Source organism: Triticum aestivum, chromosome 5A (assembly GCF_018294505.1).
Source record: "Triticum aestivum cultivar Chinese Spring chromosome 5A, IWGSC CS RefSeq v2.1, whole genome shotgun sequence".
Classification (NCBI taxonomy): Eukaryota; Viridiplantae; Streptophyta; class Magnoliopsida; order Poales; family Poaceae; genus Triticum; species Triticum aestivum.
In genome coordinates this window covers 375,517,691-375,530,424 of record NC_057806.1, presented here as the reverse complement: position 1 = coordinate 375,530,424, position 12,734 = coordinate 375,517,691, and the positions used below count along the sequence as shown (strand labels likewise).

At 48.5% G+C, this 12,734-nt stretch overlaps 1 protein-coding gene across 1 annotated transcript; it reads right to left on the bottom strand.

Moving 5' to 3' along the window:
* Positions 1–9,311: 9,311 nt before the first annotated feature.
* Positions 9,312–12,705, bottom strand: LOC123103444 (chlorophyll a-b binding protein 7, chloroplastic). Its single transcript, XM_044525035.1, has 5 exons — positions 12,352–12,705; positions 12,069–12,215; positions 10,550–10,682; positions 10,018–10,110; positions 9,312–9,666 (listed from the first exon to the last, which is right to left on the bottom strand). Exons 1-5 carry the CDS (start codon positions 12,612–12,614, stop codon positions 9,370–9,372), a joined length of 933 nt encoding a protein of 310 aa, XP_044380970.1. The 5' UTR covers positions 12,615–12,705; the 3' UTR covers positions 9,312–9,369.
* Between the last annotated feature and the right edge of the window lie 29 nt (positions 12,706–12,734).

The following is a 12,734-nucleotide window of genomic DNA, read 5'->3' as shown; positions in this document are numbered from 1 at the left end:
ATCATCTTGTGATTGTGATCTCCATCTCCGAAGCACCGTCATGATCACCATCGTCACCGGCGCGACACCTTGATCTCCATCGTAGCATCATTGTCGTCTCGCCAATCTTATGCTTCCACGACTATCGCTACCGCTTAGTGATGAAGTAAAGCATTACAGGGCGATTGCATTGCATACAATAAAGCGACAACCATATGGCTCCTGCCAGTTGCCGATAACTCGGTTACGAAACATGATCATCTCATACAATAAAATTTAGCATCATGTCTTGACCATATCACATCACATCATGCCCTGCAAAAACAAGTTAGACGTCCTCTACTTTGTTGTTGCAAATTTTACGTGGCTGCTACGGGCTTAGCAAGAACCGTTCTTACCTATGCATCAAAACCACAACGATAGTTTGTCAAGTTGGTGCTGTTTTAACCTTCGCAAGGACCGAGCGTAGCCACACTCGGTTCAACTAAAGTTGGAGAAACTGACAACCGCCAGCCACCTGTGTGCAAAGCACGTTGGTAGTAACAGTCTCGCGTAAGCGTACACGTAATGTCGGTCCGGGCCGCTTCATCCAACAATACCGCCGAACCAAAGTATGACATGCTAGTAAGCAGTATGACTTATATCGCCCACAACTCACTTGTGTTCTACTCGTGCATATGACATCTACGCATAAAACCTGGCTCGGATGCCACTGTTGGGGAACGTAGTAATTTCAAAAAAATTCCTACGCACACGCAAGATCATGGTGATGCATAGCAACGAGAGGGGAGAGTGTTGTCCACATACCCTCGTAGACCGAAAGCGGAAGCGTTAGCACAACGCGGTTGATGTAGTCGTACGTCTTCACGATCCGACCGATCAAGTACCGAACGTACGGCACCTCCGAGTTCAGCACACGTTCAGCCCGATGACGTCCCTCGAACTCCGATCCGGCCGAGTGTTGAGGGAGAGTTTTGTCAGCACGATGGCGTGGTGACGATGATGATGTTCTACCGACGCAGGGCTTCGCCTAAGCACCACTACAGTATTATCAAGGTGGACTATAGTGGAGGTGGGCACCGCACACGGCTAAAAGATCAAACGATCTATTGTTGTGTCTATGGGGTGCCCCCTGCCCCTGTATATAAAGGAGCAAGGGGGGTGCGGCCGGCCTAGAGAGGGGCACGCCAGGAGGAGTCCTACTCCTACCGGGAGTAGGACTCCCCCCTTTTTCCTTGTTGGACTAGGAGAGAGAGGGGAAAGAGGTGGAGGAGAAGAAGGAAAGGGGGGCGCCGACCCCCTCTCCTTGTCCTATTCGGACTAGGGGGAGGGGCGCGGCCCATGCCCTAGCCACCTCTCCTCTCTTTCCACCAAGGCCCACTAAGGCCCATTAAGTTCCCGGGGGGTTCCGGTAACCTCCCGGTACTCCGGTAAAATCCCGATTTCACCCGGAACACTTCCGATATCCAAAGATAGGCATCCAATATATCAATCTTCATGTCTCGACCATTTAGAGACTCCTCGTCATGTCCGTGATCACATCCGGGACTCCGAACAACCTTCGGTACATCAAAACATATAAACTCATAATATAACTGTCATCGAAACGTTAAGCGTGCGGACCCTACGGGTTCGAGAACTATGTAGACATGACCGAGACATGTCTCCGGTCAATAACCAATAGTGGAACCTGGATGTTCATATTGGCTCCCACATATTCTATGAAGATCTCCGCATAACAACATACGTTGTTCCCTTTGTCATCGGTATGTTACTTGCCCGAGATTCGATCGTCGATATCTCAATACCTAGTTCAATCTCGTTACCGGCAAGTCTCTTTACTCGTTCCGTAATACATCATCCCTCAACTAACTCATTAGTTGCAATGCTTGAAAGGCTTAAGTGATGTGCATTACCGAGAGGGCCTAGAGATACCTCTTCGACAATCGGAGTGACAAATCCTAATCTCGAAATACGCCAACCCAACAAGTACCTTCGGAGACACCTATAGAGCACCTTTATAATCACCCAGTTACGTTGTGACGTTTGGTAGCACACAAAGTGTTCCTTCAGTAAACAGGAGTTGCATAATCTCGTATTCATAGGAACATGTATAAGTCATGAAGAAAGCAATAGCAACATACTAAACGATCGGGTGCTAAGCTAATGGAATGGGTCAAGTCAATCACATCATTCTCCTAATGGTGTGATCCCGTTAATCAAATGACAACCCATGTCAATGGTTAGGAAACTTAACCATCTTTGATAAACGAGCTAGTCAAGTAGAGGCATACTAGTGACACTCTGTTTGTCTATGTATTCACACATGTATTACGTTTCCGGTTAATACAATTCTAGCATGAATAATAAACATTTATCATGATATAAGGAAATAAATAATAACTTTATTATTGCCTCTAGGGAATATTTCCTTCAATGACCTCATCAATGAAGCAATGAGGGTGTGCGGCGCCTCTATATCGGGTCGTATCGCAACGTAGCTCTGATGGAGTCCGTCTGCGGTTTTCAGCCCGCGCATGACTAAGTTTATCACGTCCGAATAGGTGGCCATCATCGTGCGTCGAGGCACGTCCTCACGATCCGTAGATTGATCTGGTATGTCCTGTTTTATTGTTCAGGTTTTGCCGGAGGTCATATGTATGGCCGTGGGCTAATTTACCTCTGCATGTGCGATGAGGCGGGGCGGGCTGATGTTCGGCATGAGTTACCATTTTGTCCCGACCACGTGGTGGTCGGTCAGTCGCATTGTACGATGGTGGTATGTATTCCGGCGCCTCCTCGTCGAACTAAGGTAGCAATTTGCGCTTTGGGTAGCTTTTGGTTGGGCGCTTTAGGCCGTATTCTTCGGCTGCCAGGACATCAGGTCATTTATCATTGAGCGGATCCTGGTTAGCTTGAAGCTACTGGTGCTTCTTTTTCAGGCTCATTGCAGTGGCTATTAGGAGGCGCTTGAAGCGCTCCTGCTCAAGAGGTTCCTCAGGCATGATGAAATCGTCGGTGCCGAGGCTCACCTCATCCTCGGAGAGTGGAAGATAGCTTCCGTCCTCTAAGTCTTCGTGTGTCGCCTGTTTGCCAGGGCTGACATGCTCATGTTCCCGTTCATCTTGTTCATTAGCTGTATCAACGGGGTCTTGGTTGTCTTTGGTACCTTCTGGAGTGTTATCTTCTCCTATGTCGGTGTTGCTGTTTTTACTGCGGCGTGACTTAGAGCGGCGCCGCTGACGCCGGCGCTTGGACTGTATTTCGGAAGGTTTATCCTTAGCTGGATCTTCCTTGTCATAACCGCTGTTCTCCTTTGGTGCATCCACCATGTATACATCATATGAGGAAATGGCCGTCCAGCTTCCGGTGAACGGCGGGTTCTGGGCCTCTTCTTCTTCGGCATCGTCGTCCATACCGCCGATGTCCTCGGATTTGTAATCAAGTGTGTCGGTTAAATCCTCGACCGTGGCTATGAAGTGGGTGGCGGGTGGGGAGCGAAATTCTCCATCGTCAACCCCTAGTTCGAACCGTATATAGTTCGGCTGTGAGTCCTACGCCAAGGACAAGTTCTTTAATGAGCTTAGCATATCGCCCCAAGGTGAGTGCTGGAAGATGTCTGTGGCGCTGAATTTGAAGACCGATAAATGATCAAGTTTGGCATCCGCGGGCTCACATGGTTCGGAACTTACGGCCGGAGACGAGTCCGGAGTTCCGATGACAAAGACGTCGTGAGAGGTTAAGTCTGTGTGTGGCTCCTGCACCGTGGAATCTGTGGCCTCCGTGGTGGGGTTGATCCTCCCGTCCTTGGATGGCGCAGTATGCTCCGGCTCTAAGGCCAGAGCGGTTACAGGAGCGATCTCCTGGATGCGGTCTGATGACAGATTTAGGTCATGATCATCGGGGTGACTGGGAGTGGTAGCCGCGGTCTCGAATCTGACGAAGATCAAATCTCCACGGATGTTCGCAACGTAGTTCAAGCTCCCAAATCTGACCTGATGACCAGGGGCGTAGTTTTCGACCTGCTCCAGATGGCCAAGCGAGTTGGCCCGCAGAGCGAAACTGCCGAACACGAAGATATGTTCGGGGAGGAAGACTCCCCCTTGGGTAGCATCGTTGTAGATGGTTGAAGGAGCCATCAAACCTCTTGATGACGGCACAGTGGAACTCTCAATGAAAGCACCAATGTCGGTGTCAAAACCGGTGGATCTCGGGTAGGGGGGCCCGAACTGTGCGTCTAAGGTCGATGGTAACAGGAGACAGGGGACACAATGTTTTACCCAGGTTTGGGCCCTCTCTATGGAGGTAATACCCTACGTCCTACTTGATTGATCTTGATGAATATGAGTGTTACAAGAGTTGATCTACCACGAGATTGTAATGGCTAAACCCTAGAGGCCTAGTTTGTATGGTTGTGATGATGAGTCTCCCTCTCCGTACTAAGTCCTCCGGTTTATATAGACACTGAGAGGATCTAGGGTTACACACGGTCGGTTACAAAGAAAGGAATCTACATATTCGGTCGCCAAGCTTGCCTTCCACGCCAAGTAGAGTCTTGTCCAGACACGGGTGCAATCTTCGGTCTTCGTATCTTCACAGCCCATCAGTCTGGCCCATGGCCAACAGGCTGGACGCCCGAGGACCCCTTAGTCCAGGACTCCCTCACCGACCACAAACCAGATTATCTCATAATCCTTGTCGCATGGCCATGCTTATCCTGGTCGGATCACACTAGGGGCCCAAAGTATATCTCTCCTGATCAGAGGGACAAATCCCATCTTGCTCGACCATGTCTCGCAGCATGGGTCTGGAAAAGCCCGAAACCTACCTTTGTAACTACCCAGTCATGGAGTAGCGTTTGGTTGGCCCAAAGCAAGTCTGTCACCATCCCGAGTACATGGGCCAGCTCAGGTCTTAGGACATAGAACGTATGTTGTACTAGAGACTCACATATGACATATCGCTGCGTCTCATAGTTGGGTCTATCCGACTCAGACCTTATCTTGATTCGGATCCGACTACGTCGAATCCGACCAGATCCTTCCAAGTCCATATTATCCGGTTAGCATCCAATGCCCCATGGCTAGTGAGACCAAGCCATCGACCGTGTCATATGCTAGTCTAGTCGGCTGCGCATCCACACAACCCTTTCGACCAGGGACCTTTTAGGACAGTCATTAGTAATCTTTCTTCTCTTTAATCGCCTTCTGGACATCATCATTCCACCACCAGGTATCCTTATCTTCGCTTCTCCTTCCCCTGGACACTCCAAACTCCTCCAAGGCCACCTTACAAATGCAATTCGCCATCTTCATCCACACATTGCCCGCATCCCCTCTTTCCTCCCAAGGGCCCTCCTTAATGACCCTCTCCTTGAACACATGAGCTACCTCCCCCTTGAGATTCCACCACTTCGTTCTAAAGCGGAAGTCAGCAACCACCAGCTTATGCTGGGTCACAACACTCTCTCCAGGTATCACCTTACAGTCGAGGCACGCACGCCTATCTTCTCCTCTCGAGAGGATGAAATCAATCTGGCTAGAGTGTTGGCCACTACTAAAAGTCACTAGATGTGATTCTCTCTTTCTAAAGAGGGTGTTAGCTACAATCATGTTGTAGGCTAGAGAAAAGCTTAAGACATCTTCTCCTTCTTGATTCCTAATGCCATAGCCAAAGCCCCCATGTCCCCCTTCAAAACCTGTGTTAGATGTACCCACGTGGCCATTGAGGTATCCTCCTATGAAGAGCTTCTCACCAATCGGTACATTCCTAACCATGTCTTCCAGGCCTTCCCAGAACTCCCTCTTCGTGTTCTCATTGTGGCCTACTTGCGGGGCATACACGCTGATAACATTGAGAACCAAGTAACTACTAGCTTGGCCAGGATAATACGGTCCCCACGTCTCTTGACGTCTACCACTCCATACTTGAGGCTCTTGTTGATCAAGATGCCTACGTCATTTCTATTTGCAGCCGTCCGCGTGTACCACAGCTTGAAGCCGGTATTCTCCACCTCCTTCGCCTTCTGTCCTCTCCATTTGGTTTCTTGGACGCAAAGGATATCAACACCTCTCCTCACCGCTGCATCAACTAGCTCCCGAAGCTTCCCTATCAGAGACCCTATGTTCCAGCTACCTAAGCGAATCCTCCTAGGCTCGGCTAGCTTCTTTATCCTTTGCACTCGTCGAGTCAAATGCGAAGACCCTTGCTCATTTTCCACTACATCCGGGTGCCGATGTAGCGTGCCACTAAGGATGCGACGACCCGATCCTCGCTCACTTGCCACCGTATCCGGATCAAGATATGACGCGCCACTTGGGGGGTGACGGCCCGGCCCTTGCCCATTTTCCACCACACCCGGGTTCCAATGTGGCGCGTGCTGAGAGGGTTACGCCCCAACGAAAATCTTTTGGGTTTCATCTCCATAAAAGTGGCTGAGTTTTTATGTTGGCTCGCCAAGCCTATCACAACCCTCCTCCTTTACCCGGGCTTGGGACCGGCTATGTTGAGACAACATAGGCAGAGTTGATTGGAAATTTCTCTCGCAAAACTAAGAGGTGCGATGGCGGCGGCAGTTATGATGAGTAATGGAACCCGACTCCTAGTTGGGAGGCGTATGAAAAAAAAGTAATTAACTGGTTTTTATAAGAAGAAACACAGTTAAGTGCTGACACATGTACAATGGGATATCTTCTAGGGCGTGTTTGGTTGCCCGCACCGAGCCCAACCAAGCCCACGCGGGAAGGGAGAGGCCTGTTTGGTTGCCTGGTTTTCCTATTGGGCCTACATCGCATGCTTCTCAAAGCAGCCCAGAGCCTGGCTCGCTGGAAACCCTCAGATCGGTAGTTTCTCGTGAGCCAGGCTGAGTGCGGCGCGAGGTCGCTGGGCGGGAGCGAGGCGCGGGCGAGGGGGATGGAGGGAGATGGAAATCTGGCGCGACGTCCTGGCGCCAAATTAGCCTCACCTCCCTTTCACTATCTCACCCATAGCCACTGTCCCCCTTTCTTCTCCACTGCCTCACCACCGACGGCGGCTGCGATTTCAGATCTGCGCTATAGGCGGCGTCGGCGAAAGAGGCGGCGGCGTTTGCGACTGATCTGGTGCTCCCCTTGCTATTGGCCACCGTCTGGTCGACCTACTCTGTGCCATGGCTCCCCCTACGCCGTCCTCGTCTCCGATGCCGGTAAGCAGCACCCCCTCCCCCTTTGTTAGCTCAGTGGTTAGGCCTTTAAGCTAGGTGTAGGATCGATTTCCCACTAAACGGACCGTCGATGTCGACTAGGTTATGGACGCACGGATGAGGCTGATAATCCAGACAACAGCACTGATTAGTGTGATTCAGGCATGGGTCATGTTCATGCACCAGAGAGTTGTCCGTCGTGCTGGGAGACCGTTGATCCGCTATGGTCCATTGTTTCCCCGGGAACAGGAGAGGATCCAAAATATGAACTACATCTACAACTGTAATGACGTCGAGGCTCTGTGGATGCTTAGAATGAAAAGAGCACCATTTTCCAGGCTTGTTGAGACCTTCAGGAGCAGGGGCCTGTTACAAGATAGCATCAACACCAGTGTCGAAGAGCAAGTGGCCACGTTCCTCCATGTTGTTGGCCATAACCAGAGGTTCAGGGTCATTCACAACACGTTCAGGAGGTCAATGGAGACCATCTCTAGGTAATTCAAGCAGGTGCTTTTTGTTGTTGGGGAGCTTAGAGGAGAGATGATCAGGAGACCATCTGGCCAGACTCCACCAAAGATTCGCGGAAGCCCAAGATGGTATCCATACTTCAAGGTGAGCATTGACAATATACACTTTTCATGGCTTGATATGCTTGTATTGTGCAAGTTCAGCACTAACACAGGCTAGTGATGCCATTTTCAGGACTGCATTGGGGCAATAGATGGTACTCATGTCATTGCCAGAGTTCCTAGGTCACAGTCTGCAGCATACAGGGGGAGGAAGCACTACACAAGCCAGAATGTGCTTGCTGCTGTTGACTTTGATCTGAGGTTCACATATGTGCTGGCTGGCTGGGAGGGGTCAGCGCATGATGCAAACATTCTCACTGACAGCATGAGTTGACCTGATGGGATCAACATCCCCGACGGCAAGTTCTACCTTGGAGATGCTGGCTATGCATGTCGGCCAGGTATTCTTCCACCCTTCAGGAAAACAAGGTACCATCTCAACGAGTTCTCTGGTAGGAACTTTCCTAGGACTGCACAGCGGCTGCTTAATTTCAGACACTCCAGCCTTAGAGTAACTGTTGAGAGGGCATTTGGAGCTCTGAAGAATAGGTTTAAGATCCTGGATCAGAAGCCATTCCATCCATACTCCACTCAAGTTAAGCTAGTTCTTGCTTGTTGCATTCTGCATAACTGGATCCTCCAGTGGGGCTTTGATGAACACGTGCCTGAGGAGGAAGAGGTCAAGCCTGACGATGTTGTTAGCTCTGGCCATGGTGTGGAGGCGTTTGACAATGACGGTTGTAAGAACAAAAGGTTGGAGTGGGAGAGGCAATGTGGCTTAACAGAAGTCAGTGCAGGATTTGAAGAAGAGGAAGAAGAAACAGCAGCAGCAGAAGCATAGAAGAAGAGGAAGAAGAAGCAGCGGCAGCAACAACAGAAGCAGAAGAGGAAGATGAAGCAGCAACACCGATGAACTATCCCCTATTTAGCCAATGACTCTTAATAATTTGATCTGTCATTTGATTGTAGTTAGGATAAACTATCATTTGTTTAACTAGCTGGCACTATATTCAGATTGTGTGTGGTAAGGTCACCACTAGATAGAAGTGGTGACAACACTTTATGCAGGTTGCAACCAAACACCATGTCATATGTGCACCTAATGCAATGCGGGCAACCAAACGCTAGGTCAAAAATGTTTGTCTCGTGCAACTAGGAGCATGCAGGCAACCAAACTATGTGCATCTAAGTTTTTTTGGCCTGCATCCCCTCAAACCGGCTCAATAGAGCCAGGATCGCCGGGCCAGGCTAAATCGGCAATGTAACCAAACACGCCCCTACTGCATCTGCATCCAAACACGCCCCTACTGCATCTGCATGTCAAAACTTTCCGTCAAAGTATCTGCTCTTCACCTGCTTTTAGTTACCACAAGGCCCACAACTCCCATTTTCAGTAATTTTGGGGCACCCACAATTTCTGCTGAACAAGACCATAACTCCACAACTGTACAACGATGTTATAGCCATGTGTACGCAGTAACCTACTCCCTCCGTCCTATAATATAAGAGCGTTTTTTATACTAGTGTAGTATAAAAGACGCTCTTATATTATGGGACGGAGGAGTATTTGCTAACTATATTAATTTCCTAGTAACTACAAACTGATCAATATAAACGCCATACATAAGCAGTTAAAATGACTCAAAGGAAGGGGGATAAAATGTTGTTGCGGAGTGGATCCGACAAGTGCTCGACGAGGTTCTGCACAGGGCCCTTGCCGGTTACAGCCGCCTGGGCGTAGAATCCGATCCATGCAACCATTGCCAGACGACCATTCTTGATCTCCTTCACCTTGAGTTCTTCAAACGCAACAGGGTCTTTGGACAGCCCCAAGGGGTCGAACAGTGCTCCACCTGGGTAGTTTATGTCCCCAGGAAGATATATTCCCAAGGGTTCTAGCGCCTCGATCCCACAATATCTCGCATATTCTGGCCCAACCTGGCAAATATGACATGGAGATATTTGTCTAATGTGGTATGCAACCATTAAAAGTAAGAAATGACAAGGGAATGATGTACCAATGAATAATCTTGTGGGTTTAAAGAATTACTCCCTCCGTAAAGAAATATGAGAGCGTTTAGATCACTAAAGTAGTATATGTGGAGAGTGATCTAAACGCTCTTATATTTCTTTACAGAGGGAGTATATGTGGAGAGTTGTCTACAATTCTGAAGTGTTTGCACAAAACTTACAAAGAAAACACACAAAGACATGAATGTTTAGACTGCTCTACATCAATTACTCGAAAAGTATAGGACCGAAACATGATATACATAGCATTTTTATTACCATCAAAAGGGCTTGACAGATAGCAATGACGATGATGCCTTGACCACCAGCAATTCGGAACCCAGGAATCCCAAGGTAATCAAGAGTATCACCCTGTGAAACCAACTCGTTAGCTAAAGCCATAAATTTACATAATTTGTAATACAATTTGCCCATTTCACAGCGTCTATGTACGTAGCAGATAGGTGGCAGGTACATCTCATGTCTATTCTATCTCAGGCAAAGAAAAAGGCTGAGCTAAACCATGTGGAGGCTCCTAACTTTGTGTGGCACCGGCATTGACAACAGGCCTTGCTACGACACCTTCCGGCTGCGGGACTTGTACAAAAATGAAGATACTCTATGCCTCCATTAGAGTTAGCTAAGAACTACGTTTTCAGATGCTGAACAACAAGATACACCGTGGTTGTAGCATGACAGGAACTATGATCTTGAGAGCTCTTCAGATAGACATATCTTCTTCAGGTCTGTAGCAGGAACAGTCATATTGTGTGCTAAATGAACTCAAACATGGTTGATATTGATATTTCACCTGAAGTTTTGCATAACCAACTTTCCACCACACAGGCTCCACAAAATGCACTATCCCAAATAGATCTAACAGCTCAGGAACAACAACACCAAGAGCAGCAAGCATGGCCCATCGACAATGTAAAATCTCAAAGCTGCAATGAAGATTGTTGGTGAGATAAGATACTGGTAGTTCAGCTTCACAAAAAGAAACATGTTACCATTGAAATATACACAACAGTTTAACCGGAAAGAGGAGACTTGAATGTCACTCAAGCAAACCTATTATCATTCATCGCAGATAAGCCATGCAGAGGCCGGGGGTAATCCTCCTTTTCTAAAAATAAAATAAAATCGCAGATAAGCCTACTATGCAGCTTCTGTGGTGAGGACCTCCATTTTAGTCTACAAGGAATATGAGCAAGCTGGAGCACAAAGCTACATTTTTAGTATTCCATCTGAAATGACAGAGTTACTCCCGCAGGAAAAACTTTCAATGATCTCCTCATGCATTTTCTGTAGTGTAGAATACATCAGAAATATACAACATAAATATTTTTTAGTTACTCCAAAGAGGCTTCTAAGCTTAGGGCATAATGTTTGCTGCGAGAAGCGCGGAAGATATTGCCAGGTAACCCGTATGTAAGGAGGCGCAAGATTGTCTGACATAATTTTGTTTCTTTCCTTTGCATCTCTGTCGCTTCTATTTTTTCTGCCACTGCCCTTGGTCAGTGTTTGATACTTCTTTATGTTTTTATTAAGGTAAAGAACAGGGCATGATCAAAGCAAGTACTACCTCCATTCCTAAATATAAGACGTCGCGGCAGTTTAAATATAAGACGGCGGGGCAGTTTAATACTTTAATTTAAACTGCCGCGCTGTCTTATATTTAGGAATGGAGGTAGTATATGATTTCTTTTTTCAGTTTAAGCCATTGTTTCCACTCGCTGGCCAGGCCTAAACATCAAGATTAGAACTGGCATTTTGCCCATCTTACATGTTTTACTTTCATCTGATCACCGTTACGCCAAATTCTGTAGGGCCAAAGCATATCGTCGCCATTCGATTCAACACGGAGCAATCTCCCACGAAGCTAGGAAAATGAAAGGCTTGCAGCAAGATAATTATCTGAATACACAAAACTAGTGATAGGCCTAAAGAAAGCTGAAATACAGGTTACCTGGCATATCATCAAGACGGTAAAGTAAAACGGGGCATATTACCATAAACAAAGTAAAAACATATTATCAACTGCCAAAGTAAAATGGGGCACATGATCAAATCCCCAGTTTATGAGCAGTAGTGTTCGGAGATTTGATCATACGCCCCCTAAGTGCCTAACAACTATCGGAAGAGCAGGCACAATTAGTTGATCTGCAAAATATAATCAGGCACTAAGCAGTAACTATTCATCAAACACTAGTGCTCATAAACTATAAAGTGATTCAGCTGTAACTTGCAAGGCGTATAAAAATGCAACGTAGTTGTACCGTGATTGAAAAGTATTAAGAAGAACAACCAGTGGGCAGTGGGTGACATACTTGAAGTAGTTGGCGAAAGCAACGGGGTCCCGGCCCAGACCTGCTATATCGAACCCGTAATCGCCGGGGAACTCTCCGGCCAGGTGCTCCGGGTAGTCGTACCGGAGAGGACCGAGCCACCGCGGTCGAGCTCCCCCGTACCAAAAGCTTCAAACATAAGTTCCCCAAGCAAACCGGGAGGTCAGTGCAGTTCATTCGCACAAACTAACGGAGAATTGACGAGAACATACATAAGCATACAATATCCACGGCTTGGCTTTTGTAAGGAGGCGATAGTGCCTACCTGGAGCTGCGAGCCTCGCGGGCGGCGGCGCGGAGGGCGTCTGCCTCGGCGGCGGCGAAGGCCTTCCTGGACTCGAGGCGGCGCCGGAGGCTGGCGCCGAGGGGGCTGTTGGCGATGGCCTTGACGGCGGTGAAGGGGACGGCGGAGAACACCAGCACGCCCGCCAGCTCCTGCCACGACGCACGCACACGTATGCTTTTCCGCCGCCGGCAGAGGACACCGGAGGACGGCGGCGCTGGGGAGCGGAGAAGGAGGGGAGGCATCGTGCGGGCGGCCCTGCCTGTCGGCGTCGACCAGGCAGTGGAATGAAATGCTCGAGGAAGGAACCGTGGACGTGGCACGCTGCAGGTCACGAGCTACTGAGATTTTCGAAGGCAGGGGAG

What these genes read in the sequence shown, in the direction of transcription:
- LOC123103444 (XM_044525035.1), bottom strand. Translation starts at nt 12,614, where the DNA reads ATGCCTCCCCTCCTTCTCCGCTCCCCAGCGCCGCCGTCCTCCGGTGTC. An exon ending in CGCGAGGCTCGCAGCTCCAG is followed by an intron (nt 12,216 to 12,351) that starts GTAGGCACTATC and finishes TTATGTTTGAAG; the next exon opens with CTTTTGGTACGGGGGAGCTC. An exon ending in GCTTTCGCCAACTACTTCAA is followed by an intron (nt 10,683 to 12,068) that starts GTATGTCACCCA and finishes TCTTCATTGCAG; the next exon opens with CTTTGAGATTTTACATTGTC.